The sequence below is a fragment of the Theropithecus gelada genome, chromosome 6 (genome assembly GCF_003255815.1).
Source record: "Theropithecus gelada isolate Dixy chromosome 6, Tgel_1.0, whole genome shotgun sequence".
NCBI lineage: Eukaryota > Metazoa > Chordata > Mammalia > Primates > Cercopithecidae > Theropithecus > Theropithecus gelada.
The window spans coordinates 57,743,636-57,763,817 of NC_037673.1; the positions used below are offsets into that span (position 1 = coordinate 57,743,636).

General features: G+C 39.6%; 1 protein-coding gene across 5 annotated transcripts in view; it reads right to left on the reverse strand.

The window, feature by feature from the left end:
- Positions 1-20,182, reverse strand: part of ELOVL7 (ELOVL fatty acid elongase 7) — a 97,288-nt gene that overhangs the window by 24,091 nt on the left and 53,015 nt on the right. For 4 of the 5 annotated variants that reach the window (XM_025389260.1, XM_025389262.1, XM_025389264.1 and 1 more), the window contains one exon: positions 11,531-11,628. In XM_025389260.1, the coding sequence (XP_025245045.1) occupies positions 11,531-11,594 (64 nt within the window). In that variant the 5' untranslated portion in view covers positions 11,595-11,628. Of the gene's footprint in view, positions 1-8,260; positions 8,388-10,011; positions 10,240-11,530; positions 11,629-20,182 lie in introns of all 5 variants that reach the window. The other variant, XM_025389263.1, reaches the window with a different exon arrangement.

Here is a 20,182-nt window from a genome sequence, read left to right on the forward strand (position 1 = left end):
GAGGAGGGAGGGGGGAGGGATTGCATTGGGAGTTATACCTGATGTAAATGACGAGTTGATGGGTGCTGACGAGTTGATGGGTGCAGCACAGCAACATGGCACAAGTATACATATGTAACAAACCTGCACATTATGCACATGTACCCTAAAACTTAAAGTATAATAATAATAAAAAAATAATAATAATAAAAATAAATAAATAAATAAAAAGAAAATATCTCAGGGAAAAAAAAAGAAAAAAGAAAATAAGCAATGGAGAAAGGATTCCCTATTCAATAGATGGTTCTAGGAAAACTGGCTAATCATATGTGGAAGACTGAAACTGGACCACTACCTACCACCATAAACAAAAATTAACTTAAGATGGATTAAAGACTTAAATGCAAGACCTAAAACTATAAAAATCCCAGGAGAAAACCTAGGAAACACTCTTCTGGACACTGGCCTTGGCAGAGGCTTTATCACCAAGTCCTCAAAAGCAATTGCAACACAAATAAAAATCAACAATTAAGACCTAATTAAACTAAAGAGCTTTTGCACAGTAAAAGAAACTAACAGAGTAAACAGACAACCTGTGAACTGGGGAAAACACTTACAAACTATGCATCCAACACAGGACTAATATCCAGAATCCACAAGAAACTTAAATTGACATGAAAAAATAAATAACTTCATTTAAAAGTGGGCAAAGAACATGAACAGACACTTTACAAAAGAAGACATACAAGCGGCCAACAAACATTAAAAAGTCAAATAATTACAGAAGTTGTTGAGGCTGTGGAGAAAAGGGAATGCTTAAACACTGTTGGTGGGAATGTAAATTAGTTCAGCCACTGTGGAAAGCAGTTTGGAGATTTCTCAAAGAACTGCAAATAGAACTATTATTCAACCCAGCAATTCCACTATTGAGTATATACTGAAAGGAAAATGCCAAAAATATACATACACTTGCATGTTCACTGCAGGACGATTCTTAACAGCAAAGACATGTAATCAACCTAGGTGCCCATTAGTGGTGGATTGGATAAAGAAAATGTGGTACATATACACTGTGGAGTACTATGCAGTCATTAAAAAGAACAAAATCATATCGTTTGCAGCAACATGAATGTAGCTGGAGACTATTATCCTAAGCAAATGAACACAGAAATGCAAAAACAAACACTGCATGTTCTCACTTATAAGTGGAAGCTAAGTCTTGGGTACACGCAGGTATAGATGGGAACAACAGACTGGAGAATCCAAAATGTGGGAGGGAAGAAAGGGGACAAGGGCTGAAAAACATCCTTTTAAGTACTATGTTCACTATATTCATGATGCAATCACTAAAAGTCCAAACCTCAGCATCATGCAATATACCCTAGTAAAAAACTTGCACGTGTACCACCTGAATCTAAAATAAAAAGGAAAATTTTAAAACCAGGTAGTGATAGCGAAAGATAAACAGGAGATTATTTTGATATACAGTAAGGAAGAAGAAAATATAAAAATTTATAATTGGTTAAACACAGGGAATGGAAATAGGTAAATGTTAAGAAAAATATTCAGATGATCTCATTTATATGTGGGATGTAAGAATCAAAACAATTAAGCTCATGGAGATAGAGTAGAAGGGTGGTTGCCAGAGGCTAGGAAGGGTACTAGGCGGTGGGGGTGGTGGTGGGAATAGCTAATGGGTACAAAGAAAATAGAATGAATAAGACCTAGTATTTGGTAGCACAACAGGGTGACTTATAGTCAATAATAAGATCTAGAATTAGGAGAGAGATCTGTGCCAGAGATGTAGGATTGAGGGTTGCCATCACGTAAATGATGAACAATAAAAGCAGTGAGATTGGCTTAGGCTAAGTGGGTAGAGTAAGGAGAGTAAGTGCTGAAGTCAGGATCCTGAGGACTCAGCATTCACAAAAGGAATTACTGAAGGAAAAAACATAAAAACCAAAAAGGAGCAGTTAAAGAGGTAGAGTGAAAACCATAAAAGTGAGATATCCTGAGGCCAGGGAAGAGTGAATTTTCAGGAGTCAAAACATTAAGTGTGGCAGAAAGGGGAAATAATATATGGAAAGAAAAGTGCCACTACATTTAACAAAAAGAAGTCACTGATGCTCTTAGCAAGAATAATTTTAACAAGGTATCATGCACAAAATGAAATTAAACAAAAGTTTGATGACAGACACTTTTCAAAACATAAAGTTCTAACAACTTTGGAAGTATTTTCTCATATTAAGATTTGTCACAGTTCTAAATCAGGAAAAACTTCGAAATCAGCTATCCAGGTACACATCACTGAAATCTTTTATTGTTTCTATTGGTTCCCCTCCTTGCTTTTAACAATGACAACTTTTCTAGGATGTCTAATTGCTTTGTGCAATTAAAACCACCACAAGGAATGCTTGCTATGGGTCTGCATGTCACAAAGAAGTCTCCAAATATAAAAGTTGTCACAGAACCAGGGACCAAGGGAAAAAATTAGAACTGATCAAACTTTGATAGATTTCTTCTATAAGTGGGTAGTACAAACCTTAAATACATGAATATCAGTGTATTAATCCATTCTTGCGCTGCTATGAAGAAATACCCGAGACTGGGTAATTTATAAAGGAAAGAAGTTTAATTGACTCACAGTTCTGCATGGTTGGGGAGATGTCAGGAAACTTACAATCACAATGGAAGGCACCTCTTCATGAAGTGGCAGGAGAGAGAATGCGTGCCAGCAGGGGAAATGCCACACACTTAAAAAACCATCAGCTCTTGTGAGAAACAATCATGACAACAGCATGGGGCAACCGTCCCCATGATTCAATTACCTCCCACCAGGCCCCTCCCATAACATGTGGGAATTATGGGAACTATAATTCAAGATGAAATTCGGGTGGGGACACAGTCAAACCATATCATTCTGCCCCTGGGCCCTCCCAAATCTCATGTCCTCACATTTCAAAACACAATCATGCCTTCCCAACAGTCCCCCAAAGTCTTAATGCATTCCAGCATTAACTCAAAAGTCCAAATCCAAAGTCTCATCTGAGACAAGGCAAATCCCTTCTGCCTATGAGCCTGTAAAATCAAAAGCAAGTTAGTTATTTCCTAAATATAATGGGAATACAGGCACTGCATAAATATATCCATTCCAAATGGCAGAAATTGGCCAAAACAAAGGGGCTACAGGCCATGCAAGTCCAAAATCCGATAGGGCAGCCATTAAATCTTAATGCTCCAGAATGATCACCTTTGACTCCACATCTCACATCTAGGTCATACTGATGCAAGAGGTGGGCTCCCATGGCCTTGAGCAGCTCTGCCCCTGTGGCTTTGTATGGTACAGTGCCCCTTTCCTGCTGCTTTCACTGGCTAGAACTGATTGATTGTGGCTTCTCCAGGTACACAGTGCAAGTTGTCAGTGGATCTACTGTTCTGGGGTCTGGAGGATGGTGGCCCTCTTCTCACAGCTTCACTAGGCAGTGCCCCAGTAGGGTCTCTGTGTTTTGGGTCTGACCCCACATTTCTCTTCCACATTGCCCTAGTAGAGGCTCTCCATGAGGGCTCCACCTCTGCAGCAAACTTTGGCTTGGACATCCAGCAGTTTCCATACATCCTTTGAAATCTAGACAGAGGTTCCCAAACCTCAATTCTTGATTTCTGTGCATCTACAGGCTCAGCACTATGTGAAAGCTGCCAAAGCTTGGGGCCTGCACTCTCTGAAGCTATGGCCTAAGCTGCACCTTGGCTCTTTTTGGCCATTCCAGGAGCAGCTGGCATGCAGGGCATCAAGTCCCTAGGCTGCACACATTAGGGAGGCCCTGAGCCCAGCCCAAAAAACCATTTTTTCCTCCTAGGCCTCCAGGTCTGTGATGGGAGGGGCTGCTGCCAAGGTCTCTGACATACCCTGGAGTTCAGTTCCTGCTACTTATGCAAATTTCTGCAGCAGGCTTGAATTTCACCCTAGAAAATTGTATTTTCTTTTCTATTGCATCATCAGGCTGCAAATTTTCCAAACTTTTATGATCCTTCCTCTTGAATGCTTTGCTGCTTAGAAATTTCTTCTGCCAGATACCCTCAATCATCTCTCTCAAATTAAAAGTTTCACAGATCTTTAGGGCAGGGGCAAAATGCTGCCAGTCTCTTTTCTAAAGCATAGTATTATTTATTCCAGTTCCCAGCAAGTACCTCCTCCCCATCTGAGACCACCTCAGCCTGACCTTCATTGTCCATATCACTATCAGCATTTTGGTCAAAGCTATTCAACAAGTCTCTAGTAAGTTCCAAACTTTCCCACATTTTTTCTTTTTTTTGAGATGGAGTTTTGTTCTTGTTGCCCAGGCTGGAGTGCAATGGCGTGATCTCGGCTCACTGCAACCTCTGCCTCCTGGGTTCAAGTGATTCTCCTGCCTCAGCCTCCCCAGTAGCTGGGATTACAGGCATGCGCCACCACGCCCAGTTAATTTTGTATTTTTCGGTAGAGATGGGGTTTCTCCATGTTGGTCAGGCTGGTCCCGAACTCCTGACCTCAGGTGATTCACCTGCCTCGGCCTCCCAAAGTGCTCGGATTACAGGCGTGAGCCACCGTGCCCAGCCAAACTTTCCCACATTTTCCTGTCTTCTTCTGACCCCTCCAAACAGCTCTAACCTCTGCCTTTAGCCTGTTTCAAAGTCAATTCCACATTTTTGGGTATCCTTATAGTAGCGCCCCATTCTCTGAGATACCAATTTACTGTATTAGTCCATTCTCACACTGCTCTGAAGAAATACCCAAGATTGGGTAATTTATAAAGGAAAGAGGTTTAAATTTGCTGGGGAGGCCTCAGGAAACTTACAGTCATGATGGAAGGCACCTCTTCACTAGGCAGCAGGAGACAGAATGAGTGCCAGCAGGGGAAATGCCAGATGCTTAAAAAACCATCTGATCTTGTGAGAACTCACAATCATGAGAAGAGCATGGGGGAGCTGTGCCCATGATTCAATTACCTCCCACTGGGTCCCACCCAAGACACGTGGGAATTATGGGAACTACAGTCCAAGATGAGATCCATATTACTATGTCTAGTTTTCATTGCTAATGAAATTAAAAACTACTGAAAACAATAATAGCCAGGCGCCATGGCTCACACCTGTAATCCCAGCACTTTGGGAGGCCAAGGCAGGTGATCACTTGAGATCAGGAGTTTGAGACCAGCCTGGCCAACGTGGTGAAACCCTGTCTCTACTAAAAATACAAAAATTAGCCAGGCATGGTGGCACACGCCTATAATCCCAGCTACTTAGGAGACTAAGGCAAGAAAATAGCCTGAACCTGGGAGGTGGAGGTTGCAGTGAACTGGAGATCATGCCATCGCACTCCAGCCTGGGCAACAGAGTAAGACCCTGTCTCAAAACAACAACAACAACAACAACAACAAAAAAAAAAAAAAAGGAAAGGAAAAAAAACAATACCAAAAGAAGACCTCTGGAAAGATGTTACATCACCACCTTTGCATGGTGAGAGTTTAGTTGACTTTTGTTCTTTCTTTTGCTCTATAAACAATTTCAAATAACTCTATTATTAACAGTCATCACACATATGGTTAGAAACTAGCTTAAATGTCAGTAAAAGAATTGCTGAATTAGAGATATATTTTCTTTTATTCTTTCATTGACTCAGGAGGGGGAAAAATCAAATGACATCATTTTCTCTGTTCTTCCTCTGGTAGCAGTAGAAAGAAAACAAGCCAGGAAAAGCATGCTGGGCTGGCTCAGGAAGCAGAACAAAATAATTTTAAAATAAATAACTTTTTCCTGTAATTTAATATTTTCAGCACACACCTTAAGTCCTGTATGTGACTTTCAAGTTCTACAGATAAAAAATAATTATGGGAAACACTGATTAATTTAATTGGATATTTTCAAAGCAAATAATAAAACAAAATACCAAGCTTTAGAAATTCGACTTCAGCAAAACTCTGGAGTCAGATAGTTTGCATTCTGATCCTGGTTCTCCCACTGGCTCACTATGTCACCTTGGGCAATTGACTCACCTTCTTTGTATTTAGTTTCCTCATCTGCAAATTTGGCATTAAAAGGCATGTATTTCATAGAGGATTGATTGAGTTATTATATGTAAAGAGCCTAAGTACTCAGTATGCTTGCTACTGTTATTACAGCAGATCTCAATTCTGTTAGCACAGCCAAATTGCCTCCGCAGTATTTAAAAGTCAAATTGCAAAAAGCAATCTTGGTCCAATTGAATCAGAATCCTAGGAGGTGGTTTCTATGCATCATTTTTTTAAATGGGCAAAGGACCTGAATAGACATTTCTCAAAAGATGACAAATGGCCAACAGATAGATGAAAATAATTCTCAACATCACTAATTATCAGGAAAATCCAAATTAAAAAGACAATTACACCTGTAAGAATGTCTGTTATCAAAAAGAAAAAAGATAACAAGTGTTGGCAAGGATGTGGAGAAAAGAGAACCTTTGTACAATGTTGGTGGGACTGTAAATTACTATACCTATAAGGAAAGCTACAGGGAGGTTCTATAAAAAACTAAAAATAGAATTACCATATGATCCTGTAATCTCATTTCCAGATATATATCCAAAGGAAATGAAATCAGCATATTGAAGGGATATCTGCACTCTCATGTTCACTGCAGCATTATTCATAATAGCCAAGATGTGGAATCAACCTAAGTGTCCATCAGTGGGTGAATGGATAAAGAAAATGTGATATCTGTCAATCTAAAGTTATGCCTTTCTGAGTTACAGACCTGTAGATATATAGAGAGAAATAACCAATGGACAATTATTCAGCCTTCAAAAAGAAAATCCTAAAATTTGTGACAATGTGGATGAACTTGGAAGACATTATGCTAAGTAAGATAAACCAGGCACAGAAAGACAAGACATGTTCTCACTTATAAAGAAGTCTAAAATAATCACATTTATATAAGCAGAGTAGAATGGTGGTTACCAGAGGCCAGGGGGTTGGGGGAGTTGGGAGATGTTGATCAAAGGGTACAAAGTTTCAGTTCAACAGAAATATCTTTTTGAGATTTATTGCACAGCATAACTAGAGCTAATAATAATGTGTATTTCAAAATTGTAAAAAGTAAATTTCAAATGTTTTCACCACAAAAAGATAAGTATTTGAAGTGATGGACAAGCTATTTAGATTGATTTAATCATTTTACATTGGATACATATATCACAACATCACTTTGTACCCCATAAATATATGTAATTATAATTTGTCAGCAGTCAACAATTTGTTAATTGGTAACTGTGATGAGCTGTCATTGTTAAGAGCTAGGGGTCTGGTGTGAGACCAAGTTTCCTCACCTATATTTAGGGCTACAGCACCCCTCACTGGGTATTCTTCAATAGTCTTTTATATGGTTTCACTGCCTCCTGATCCAATCTGCTACACTAGTCTTCCATGCAATTGTCAAATTCATTTTCTAAAAATCAAGTTGTCCCTAAATTCTTCCTTTCATTAAATTAGCTCTCCCTTACTGAGCAAATGAAATTGCTTAAATTAGCTCTCCCTGACTCAGCAAATAAAATACAAAATCATTAGGATGACACCCATGACTCTGGCCATTGTTCACTTTTCTGGCTGTCTCTCTTAACAACAATTATACCTTTCTGAATAGAGTCCACTTCCATGTAAGGTAGTGGGCATGTTACAGGGAGTATCAATGCACCTGCTGGGTGACAGTTAAAGTTAATTCTGACTCCGTCTATGATCCCATTTGGGATAGTGAATAGCAACATTTGGATAGCAGGGGATCTGTTCTTCAAAACAGCTCTATTTCAAAAAAACTGCACCCAAATCTACTTGGTTCCTAAGCTCAAATAATGAGAGTTCAGGTAGCAAGGCACATCTCTATTTGAAAAGCAATGAAAATATTAGTACTGAAGTTAAATACTGAATTTATGAGAACTACTATAAACCTTCAGAAAAGGATGACCCCCTAAAGAAACTTGAATGTTCCCTGTATCATTACATAAGTTGAAAAAGTTAGATTTAGGCATGAGGTGCTCTGTCTGCCCCAGAAAAAAAAAGGCAAATGGGGTGGGGGATGTTTCATGTACCTTCTTTTCGGCATCAGATTTGGTTTAAGTGTCATGAGTAGAGCCATGATAGAAGCAGAGGATGGGAAGGCTGTCTGACAGTCTATATCCCAATGATTACCAAAGTTCTGATTTATCACTTGCTTAATAATTGTTTTCTAAGAGTGTCCCAGGGAAAGAGCATAGGGAAAGTAGAATGCCACATACATAGAATATTAATGAGCTTTTCCATAGAATATTAATGAGCTTCTAAGAGAGTGTTCTCTTCTTAAGTAGCATGTACTGGCTCAAACAGTACATCTTTAAGATACCAAGTACCAATGAAATGAAGAAGCTGGAAGGAAAAGCAAACATGTACCTTAAGTACTTTTTGAAGTACTAAAGTTTCAGAATGGCAGCAATCTTACTCATACTCCATCTTCTTGCAAAAAAGGATCATGACTAAGTCTGAAAAGTCATCATTTCTAATCAAATACAAGGAAAGCTGTATTTTAAACATTAGAAACTTTTTTCATTTCTCTATAATCCAAAATGCTACTATAGAATTATTTCAAAATCTCACCATTTCACATCTAAGAATCCAAATAAATCCTCTTATAGCTAAGTATTAATTAAACCATTTTTTATTCTGTAGCTGTGGAATTTTTCCACATGAAATAACTACGCATGACCACTACTTCTCTAGCAATCAGAAAGCCAATGAATATCAGTAAGTTTCCTTAGGCTACTCAGGGTTAGGGCTAAAGCCAAGAATACACTTGAAATTCTTGGCCCTTGATCATAAGTTCAGACATTTCCAGGGTAAGCAAACTAAAACTGGACTAAGATGGCCAGAAATGATTACTAATGGATCTCAGAGATCAATATTACACTAAGTAGAAGGCAAAAACTTTCCTGTTACACCTGACAGGGTTTCCATAAAGCTGTATATCTCAAAACAAAACATTTTAGCCCTTTTAGACCATGCCTGGGAAAAAATAATGTAAAGAAAACAATTTTTAAGTATACGTTATATGAAGAGTATTTTCAGATGAAATCTATCATCTGTAACAACCAGCACCACTATTTATGTTGGGATACTTCCGAAATAGCAGAGCACTTTCATGTATGTTACCTGGTAGCTGGTAGATGCTATTCTCACTTATGTTTTGCTAATAAACAAACAAAGACTCACAGCCAATAAATAACACGTTCAAGATCATCCAGCTGGGCTACAGCAGTGTCAGACCTTAAATCTAGGTATTCTCACTCCACATCCCCGTACCCTCTTTCCCCTCCCAAGTCTTCAAATATGCTGCATAACTTCAAATACAGGTATTCCTTGCCTTCTCCCTGCCTCTCTCCCCTCATCTGCCCTGCACCGTTTGCAATGCTGTTTTCAGGCCTCCACTCCACATCTAATCTAATTTTACCCAGCAATTTCAATGTAGGTATTCCTAATAAAAATTAAGGAGTTGATCCAAGGATAAAAGTGGAAGTGGAATTCTAAAGAAGTTCATATTAAGGCATTTTTAACTTCTAGGACTACATAGATATTATCATTATCTACATCTATTGGGCTCTTAAGTTAGCATGTTGATTATTTGAGTCTTGGATTCTTGTATTTGGCATAATGACTGTCAAGAATTGGATGCCAAGAGATCTGTTCTTCCAAATAACTCTATTTCAAAAACCATACCCAAATTTACTTGGTTCCTAAGTTCAAATAGTGAGAGTTCAGGTAGTAAGGCACATCTCTCTTTGAAAAGCAATGAAAATATTAGTATTTAAATTAATACTGACTTTATGAGAACTCCTGTAAACCGTCAGAGAAGGATGACTCCTAAAGAAACTTGAATGCTCTCTGTACCCTTACATATATTGGAAAACTAAGAAAAAAAAAACTAAGAAGAAAAGATTGGCACAGTCACTATGTATCCCCTACCAGAGTGAAGTTTCTCTATCTATGAGATACTTACAAAGAGCCTTGGCGTTCCTCAAAGGAAAAACTGTTGGGAACATTTTTAGTGAAATAAATTTGGTTTTTAGCAGCTACTGAGAAAGCTGCAAACCATGAAACAGGGTATCTTTGCTGAAATCATTGTAAATTTGAATATAATTTCAACTGTGGTAGGTGCCAAGAGGTGGTGCATTTCCCTCCTGAATTTGATAGACTTGCAATTTCTAGGTGATAGGTAAGAATCAACCTAAAGTAGTGATGTTGGTAAGTATGTATAGCTCAGTATCTCAAAAATAAACTCAAATGTTAAATACCATACTACTACAACTAATAATCAGAACACATAGGTTCTACTCTTTTCTGCCATCAACTAACCATGACTTTGAGGTCACATTTCTTCAACTGTAAAATGAGGCATAAGCTTCAATGATATCTAAGATCCATCTCAGCTGTAAGATGCTCTGATTCTTTCTTTTTGAAATTTTACTTTTGTTCTGCTTTTAAAACTTCAAAAAATGGTTATAAAAGCAACACAACATATTTGTTGTGATTTAAAAATATGTAGACAAATATAGGTAAGGAAATAAAAAAATACCCATAATCCTACTACCCAGAGATAACTGCTAAACCCCGTGAAAGAAACGTATGGGGTATTTTATAACCTGCTTTCATTTAACATATTTTAGACTTCTTGCTATGGCATTAATGTTCTTCTGAAACACTGACTTGTAAAATAAATGGGCAAGGGTAAAACACAGGCATATCAGAATCACTCAGGGGTGTCCCAGGCAGTCATTCCCTGGCTTTTCTGTTCCCTGTTCACTCTGACAGGTTCCTGGGGGCTGCAACTCTTTCATTCAAAAGAGCTGGCAGTGGCCGAGTGCCGTGGCTCACGCCTGTAATCCCAGCACTTTGGGAGGCCGAGGCAGGCAGATCACGAGGTCAGAAGATCAAGACCATCCTAACACAGTGAAACCGTCTCTACTAAAAATACAAAAATTTAGCCGGGCGTGGTGGTGGGCACCTGTAGTCCCAGCTACTCAGGAGGCTGAAGCAGGAGAATGGCGTGAACTCGGGAGAAGGAGCTTACAGTGAGCCAAGATTGTGCCACTGCACGACACAGCGACACTCTGTCTCAAAAACAAAAAACAAAAAAAAAAAGAAAAGAAAAAAAAAAGAGTTGGCAGTAACTGTAATTTCCCTCAGGAGCATTACGGAAGAATCAAGCCGAAGAGCACTGTCCCTCCGAAATCACTTTTAATGGCTACTCAGTTAGAATGAGCCATCATTTATTGATCAGTTCCTTTCACTGGATATCTAGGCTATTTTCATTACTGTAAACATTGTAATGAACATCTGTGTAGCTCCATCTTTGTACATATCTGTAATGAAACTCGTGCACTTCCTCTTCATTAACTAGTAATAAGGGACTGTTAAGTTGCAAAGTCTCTCATTTTGTTCCAATGAAATCCTATTAAATATGAGAATATGACATAAAAAGGAAGGATGAACCTCAATTAGGAAATGTGGCTACTCACCAGCATCTTTGATCCAATTATCATAAAGATGCACAGTCCTCGATGTAAGATCACTGAAGGCCATTTTCCACTGGATTTACTGGCTCTTTTAATGGGTTCTTCAGTAAAATAAAACAGAAATGAGTTTATGATCTATAAATGCAAATAAAGATAAGCTTATAGTAATACATTATTTAAAATGCTAAAAATTTAATATGAATAACTGGCAAGACAACAAACTCCCACTGAAGGCAAATGCATTAGTAAATTACTTTAAACCCTGATGCAGTTGCAAACATTTCAGCTTTTCTATCCTTCTAGAGACACTGCTAACTTCACTGAAAAAGACTAATATTCTATGTACAAGACTCAAAGCAGTAAATGAGTCTAAGAACTTTCATAGGAGCAGCTCCCTTCTATGCTGACAATATAGATCAGGAATGGACTGCACTTGAAGTGACAAAGCTAAAGCAGAAACCCAGGAGAAGAAAGTCAAGAGATACACAAACTTTCAGAGAAGATCAGCTGATCCTAGACTTAGAGCTCATCTGCAGGCCTCATAAGGTCATCTACATGAAAATTTTTATAATTTAAGTAGAATAGAGATAGAAAGAGGGAAAGGAAGGTCTATAAGAGCCAAGGAAAGGCGGCTTAGTTTATCTAGACAGCTACACAAGAATAACTGGAGAAAGAAATCTGAAAAAGAAGACCAGTGAGGAGAAACTAGCCTTATTATGTATTAAAAGATATTGTAAATCTGCAATAATTAAGACAGTGTGGCACTGGCACATGGAGAGAAAAATGAATGTAATAGATTAGAATGTTCAGAAATAAACTAAATACACTTGAAAATTGAGAACTATACTTCAGTAACTAAAATATACCTAAGATGTATATTTTACCATATTTTAATATCTCTAAAATCAGGGCTTACCTTACAAATGAATGGTATGTCATAAAATTACTGGTATATTTGATTCAAAGCCATGTGATGGGAACATGAAAAAGTCCTAGAGATGATGGTGGTGATGGCTGCACAACAATGTAAATATACTTAATGCCACGGAACTTCACACTTAAAAATGGTTAAAGTAGTAACTATTTAAATTAAAATATATATAAAACATAAAAATAATATTTTACCACGATTTAAAAAAAATCGGCTGGGCGTGCTGGCTCACACCTGTAATCTCAGCACTTTGGGAGACTGAGGCAGGCAGATCACCTGAGGTCAGGAGTTGGAGACCAGCCTGACCAACATGGTGAAACCCCGTCTCTACTAAAAATATAAAAACTAGCCAGGCATGGTGATGGGCGCCTGTAATCCCAGCTACTCAGGAGGCTGAGGCAGGAGAATTGCTTGAATCCAGGAGGCAGAGGCTGCAGTGAGAAGATTGTGCCACTGCACTCCAGCCTGGTCCAGCCTAGGCGACAGAGTGAGACTCGGTCTTAAAAAAAAAAAATCCTCTAGTGTTCCCACAAGAAAATTCAGACTTTCCCCTAGGATTCTAAAGTAAAGCCATTCTATTTACATAAGTATAGATAAAATTATATATGGCATATGGAATATGATAAAGGTGGTATCTCCAATGACTGGGGATTGAATTACCAGGCATTATTCACTAAATGGCGTGGTACACCTGGACAGCCATCTGAGAAAAAAAGGTTCAATCCAAGTGTTATAATATAAACCAAGGCCGGTTGCGTTGGCTCAAGCCTGTAATCCCAGCACTTTGGGAAGCCGAGGCGGACGGATCACAAGGTCAGGAGATCGAGACCATCCTGGCTAACACAGTGAAACCCTGTCTCTACTAAAAATACAAAAAATTAGCCAGGCGTGGTGGCAGGCGCCTGTAGTCCGAGCTACTCGGGAGGCTGAGGCAGGAGAATGGCGTGAACCCGGGAGGCGGAGCTTGCAGTGAGCCCAGATCGCGCCACTGCACTCCGGCGACAGAGCAAGACTCTGTCTCGAAATAATAATAATAATAATAATAATATAAACCAAGATAAACTCCAAGTAAAGCAAATATTTAAGTAAGAAAAACAGAACTATGAAATCACTAGATGACACAGTAGAAGACTTGTATAACCTTGTAGTGGGAAAGGCCTTACTAAGATCTAAAATTCAGAAGACATAAGAGAAGGCTAACAAGTTTAATCATAAATAAATGGCAAACAGTAAAAAATATGCTCAATTCATATCATAGACAAGGACAACTTTCCCTAATATAGGATGAGTTTCTAGAAATTGATAAAAGACCTTAAGAGGAAATGGGCAAAGTTCATAGAAAAGGAAATACAAGTGGCACTTAAAAATATGAAAAGTTGCTTAACTAATCATATTTAAATAATCTGCAATATTTCTTATCTATTGAATAGGCCAAAATCCAAACATTTTTAATCAAATGGGCCAAAATCCAAACAACCATTAGCTATGTTGGCAGGAGTGTGGGAAATTCTCTCACTTCATGCATTACTAGTGGAAGTACAAATTAGTATAACTCTTATTGTGGATAATTTGCCATTATCAGTCAAAATTATAAATGCATACTTTTAACACAGCATTTCTACTTCTAGAAACTTATCCTGTAGAAATACATACACATATTCAGAGTGGCATATATGCAAGTTTATTCATTGCATCAGTAAGAGCAAAAGACTGGAAACAACCCAAATATCTACTAATAGAGAGCTGGTTAATAAATGATAATAGATTTAACACCATGAAATATTATGACATTGTAAATAAGAATGAAGAATCTCTCCAAGTGCTGATATGGAAATATTTCCAAGATAAATCACTATCTGAAAAAGCAAAGAGCTGGGCACGGTGGCTCACATCTGTAATCCCAGCGCTTTGGGAGGCTAAGGTGGACAGATCATCTGAGGTCAGGAGTTCGAGACTAGCCTGGCCAACACGGTGAAATCCTGTCTCTATAAAAATACAGAAATTAGCCGGGCATGGTGGCAGGCGCCTGTAATTCCAGCTACTCGGGAGGCTGAGGCAGGGGAATCACTTGAACTTGGGAGGCAGAGGTTGCAATGAGCCAAGATTGTGCCATTGTACCCTAGCTTAGGCGACAAGAGCGAGACACTACCTCAAAAAAAAAAAAAAAAAAAAAAAGGAAGAAGAAAGAAAGAAAGAAAAAAGCAAAGAAAGTACAAAATTTAAAAATGATGACCTTGTATATAAAAGGAGAAAAGGCATATGAATATAATTTTACATTTACTCAAAGTTGTATAAAAGGAATTCTTAAGAGGTAGACATGAAAAAGGGAATGGGGTATAAACTGGGCTGAAGGAATAGAAGAAAGATTTTATATTGTTGTTTTGTGGCTCATATGGATATTTTACCTATCTAAAAATAAAGAATAAAATCAGTTGTACCTTTACTGGAACATTCCTATTTAAAAACCCATAAATAAATACACATATGTAGATACACCCAAAATAGAAATTTCCTCTAAATTCTTTAAGAGTCCATCCTCTCCAGAGGATTTCTCCAAGTCCAGGAAGTCATGTCAGCATGGCCTCTGTATTGATACACCCAGTCATCTCAGCTGAGTTCAGACTCAAGACTGGCGTGGTGATGCCAGGGTCTTGCCAGAGTCAGCCTGGACTCTTAGTTTCCTAAAAAATCATCTCTCATCTCTATAGCAAAGGTGTAATGTGGGGCTGTGAGCAGGGGCTCTGGGCTCACAACGACCTTGGTTTTTCAGCCCCACCATTTAATAGCTGTGTGACTCCAGCAAAATTACAGCTCAATTTCTTAACCTGTAAAATGGGAATTCCATTCATTACTCACCAAGATAAAAGAAACTAACTCACAGAGTTGTTTTGAGGACCACATTAAATAATATATATTTGTAAAGTTTGTAAGCACAGAATCTGATTTTTAAGAATGAGCATTCAATCAAACTCATCCTTTTGTTTTAGTTTTAGGGTTTTTTTTTTTTTTTCTTTTTTCTTTTTTTTCTGAGACAGGGTCTGGCTCTGTCACCCAGGCTGGAGTGCACTTGAGAGAGCTTGGCTCACTGCAGCCTCAACCACTCAGGCTCAAGAGATCCTCCTGTCTCAGTCTCCCAAGTAGCTGTGACTACCAAAGAGTGCCACCATACCTGGCTAATTGTTTTATTTTTTGCAGAGATGGGTTTCACTACGTTGCTTAGGCTGGTCTCAAACTCCTTGGGCTCAAGCAGTCCACCTGCCTCAGCCTCCCAAAGTGCTGGGATTACAGGTGTGAGCAACCGCACCCAGCCAAAATCAGTCATTTATCATTTAGAGAGAGAAGTTGTGCCAATTTATGGGTATATACAGACATAAAGATTAGACACTGGAGACTTCAAAAAGGTGGGGGAGGAAGAGGAAAGGAGAGAGGAGGACGCAGTCTGTAAAACTTCCTATGGGTACTATGTTCACTATATGGGTGACAAGGGTAATAGAAGCCCAAATCTCAGCATCACACACTATATACCCTTGTAAGAAACCTGCACATGTACCCCCTAAATCTAAAATATATATATTTTAAGTTGTGCCAATTTAATTGGAAAATATCTGGCCATCTCATTAGCTGGTACAGTTAAATGGCAGTTTATGGAACAAATCTAGAAAAAACTCTACTACTTTTCTTTTAAGAGCTAGCATATAACAGATTGCATGATTCTTCCCTTTGGGTCTTCCAGTTGTCTTAGTATGAGTGTTTTAACCACACAAAAAGCTACATTTCCCCTCATCTTAACCACAGATATACCAGCCCTTGACCCATTATTCTCAAAATTAAAGTAATGAAATAATGTTCATTAAGTTATTTAGAATCAGAGTGAAATAGTCTAGTTTTACAAGCCATGTGGCAGGGTTACCTTTCAAAGTATTATTCTGTTTCTGTGCGATTTTTTCCTCTTCTTCTTTCACTAGCTCCACATAGGCCATTTTCCCCTCCCCAGTCCTCACCAAAGCACAAAGACTCAAAGAAACCACACTCCAATGCAGGTCAGAAATATTCACAGGCAGCTAAGAAAGCTGGTTTATCCAACCCCAAAAACTACACAAGACTGAGACGAAGGAAGGAGGAAAGGCAGAGAGAAGAAGAACCCAAACTGGATGAGGCAGGAGTAGATGTTATCAAAGCCAGCAGGAGATGAAGGACTACAGAGGTATGAAAAAGATCCAGTAACCATAGCTTTTTGGAGTGTGGACTCCTCTCTCACTAATCTACTGCTTGTAGATAACCTGTTTTCCTGTCGGACTCCTCTCTCACTAATCTACTGCTTGTAGATAACCTGTTTTCCTGTCCATAGTCTTTAACATTTGTGGGCCCACCAGAAAAGAAGGAACATCCACAATTGCACAGGGATGGGGCACGACAGAAAAACCTGATCTCCTTACCTTATTGGAAGTGAACACAAACTACTGAGTATTTCGTTATGAGCTGAGAGTGATGGACTGGATGCCAGTGTTGCATTGTAGGGACTGACTGATCTAGAAAACTGTTAACAACTGAATTATACTGCAAGTATAGTGATATCCCTAGACTAGACCCAAACATATCTTTTGCCTTCTTTTACCATGACTCATCGTGGGCACTTGATAGCTAGACAATGGGCACATAAAGATAGGAGGCAAGCCTGGCATGGTGGCATGTGCCTGTAGTTCCAGCTGTATGAGAGGCCGAGTGGGAGGATTGCTTGAGCCTGGGCAACACAGCAAGACCCCATCTCTAAAAAGAAAGCAGGGGGAGCAATTTGCTCCATGTGGTATAGGTGTATAGGTAATAGAGATATCCTTTAGTTAGCAGAACTAGGACCTGAAAAGACAATTTAGAATATTTGATGGCAAAGAAGCTCAGAACTGGCAGTGGCTTAAAAATCAAGGCTCTTGTATGAATGAAGCTCACCAGACTATTAAGCACAAGAAGGAAGATCCTAAAAATGATCTACAAACCTATCCCTTTGATGCATCCCTGCCTCATCCCAGATCTGACCATCGCTGGCCTAGTTTAGTGGAGGTGCCCCATAGCCTAAACATGGCCCATACAAACTTTTCATGGAACAGAGAGCTGGAGCAGGGAGTTGGTTGATTGCTTGAGCTATTATGAGAAGACTGAAGAGATACTATTAAGGGTTTGAGGAGTGGGAGGCCCTTCATGATGGGTCACAGGGAGCTTTCATGTTCAGGTTGTTCTTGGACAAGCACCCACTGTACCTCTCAATGCAGTAGTTAAAGAGGTTGGTGTTATGCCACAGAGGTTCAGAAACTCATCTCATACTTGGGTAACATGATCATTAGATTGCAATTTCTCAAAGGAAGAGTGGTAATTCATGAATAGGATAATACTGCTACGATTTTTTTTGCTCAGACCTGGAAGCCATGGGGAGAAAAATGGACTCACGAGACTGAACTCCAGCATCTTCAAAGTGCTAGCTCAACACTGCCCTAAGCTAGCAGGCACCAAATACCAGGATGACATGTTGCTGCTTACGGTAAAATCAAGTAGAGGAAAACTAGATTTGGGTTTGGGGGTAGCATCCACAGAGCCCTGGAAACATGAAAGTTCAAGAGCTTTAATCTGACAGACTTCTGATACCCAAGAAATGAAGCAGGGACTTAAAACTCTAAACCAGGGTAATATCTTATCCTGCTGCTAAGGGGATGTGGACCTCTTACAAAGTGAGCAGCAGAGGACAGAAGCAAGAGATCCTTGTCCTTTTTCTGGGAGGACTCTTGGAGGACTTGTCTGAAATGATCTACTTGTAAGACTATAATAAAGAGGTGCTAGCTGCATACAATATCCAAGTCCTGGGGCCCATGATGGTGAAAAAGAAAGTAGACTTAAAAAAAAGGCATTGTACCATAATACTACCTGACTATATTTTTAGCAGTTGTTAGAGATCAGAGCTCAGCAATGAAGACATTGAGAGGTTGACAGGAAGGTAATCACAAGCAAGCAGTGGCCCAGAATTTGGGGCTACGTTAGATTACAAGGCAGTAGAAAAATCACCACCCCTCCATTAAGGGTGGAAGAAACAAGAGAGGTACTTCAGAGAAATAGCTAAGGCTCACAGTCAGAGCTCAGCCTGCCTCCAAAGGCCTGAAAAATGTGTGGCAGGAGTAGAGTAAACAGGAGCTTACTCTTGAGTCCTGGTGCCGGTGTTTCATTCCCCTCGCCTGCAACTGCCCCATGAATACTGCTCCTTGATTTTGATAGTATCACATGATAACTCAGTCATTTGGTAAAGAAGTGACTTAATTTGCCTCTTTAGACCCAAATTAAAGATGTCAGGTTCAAACGTGAGAAATATGCCTTCTTCGTAGAGCAGAAATCCCTTCCCATAGGATAACCTACCTGGAGACTACTCAGAGCCACAAGCTGCCTACGTTAGCATGATGTAGACCTAACACCAGAACATACACAGTGTGCTTGAGCACCTTGTCACTTTGTCCTTTTTGCTCAGGTCTATTTCAACAGTGATCAGAAGGCAGAACTCTGGGAGAGCATCTTGCTGGAATTCACTCAGATGAGGATGGGACCTGAGAGGTGCTTGCAGTGGGAAGTACCAGACAAGAGCCCAGAAATCATGGCCAAACATTTCCAGGTGAACTTTCAAATGTACAGATTTATTCTAATTCTGCAACAGACATTGGAGACACTGTACCTGAGGGAAAGGAGTGGTAGAACCAGCACATGGCTTTCTAGGGCATGTTTTAATCCAGGAACAGAGCCATATGGTTTTCTCTTTCTCTTTCGAAGTTTGGGAGGATCTGGCCTCCCCACTGATCTCTGCTTTGGGAATCAGATATCAGGGACAAACCTGGAAGAATAAAACTGACTAGCCACAGATGCTGCTCAAGGGACCACACACTGAAATGAATTGCAGGAAGGTACCAACATAGGGATGGAACTCTGTGGTGGAACTATGGACTACAGGGTAAAAACCAAACAGCTAACCTTCCTATGGAAAGCTATGTCTGGCCTCATATGGGGAATGGGGTATTTGAAACTTTACCCTTGCACACAGTAAGGGAGGAGAAGGGCACAGGGCAAATCAAGTTATTCCACAGAAATAACAAATGCTTAATAAAGAATGGATCAGAACATGCCTTCAAATGCAGAAACTGTTGAGCAAGAGCAGTGTGGAGAATAAAAAGGCAAAGGCAGCTAACTGTGACTGATTAGATAGGGACAGGGAAGTCCAGATGTGAGTCAGAATGGGGCAGTGGGATCACAGCCCACAAGGTGGTGAAAGCCTCTCTGAGAGGAAGGTATTGAGAGACAGGACTAGCTGGATTTCCTGGGCCAACTAAGAATTCCTAAGCCTAGCTGGGGAAGGTGACCACACCCACTTTTAAACATGGGGCTTGTAACTCAGCTCACACCCAACCAATCAGGTAGTAAAGAGGGCTCACTAAAATACAAACTAGGCTAAAAGCAGGAGGTAAAGAAATAGTCAAATCATATATCGCCTGAGAGCACAGGAGGAGGGACAATGATCGGGATATAAACCCAGGCACTGGAGCTGGGAGCGGCAACCCCTTTGGGTCCCCTCCCATTGTATGGGAGCTCTGTTTTCACTCTATTAAATCTTGCAACTGCACTCTCTTCTGATCTGTGTTTGTTCCAGCTTGAGCTGCACTTTCGCTCGCCATCCACCACTGCTGAACGCTGACGTCGTGGAT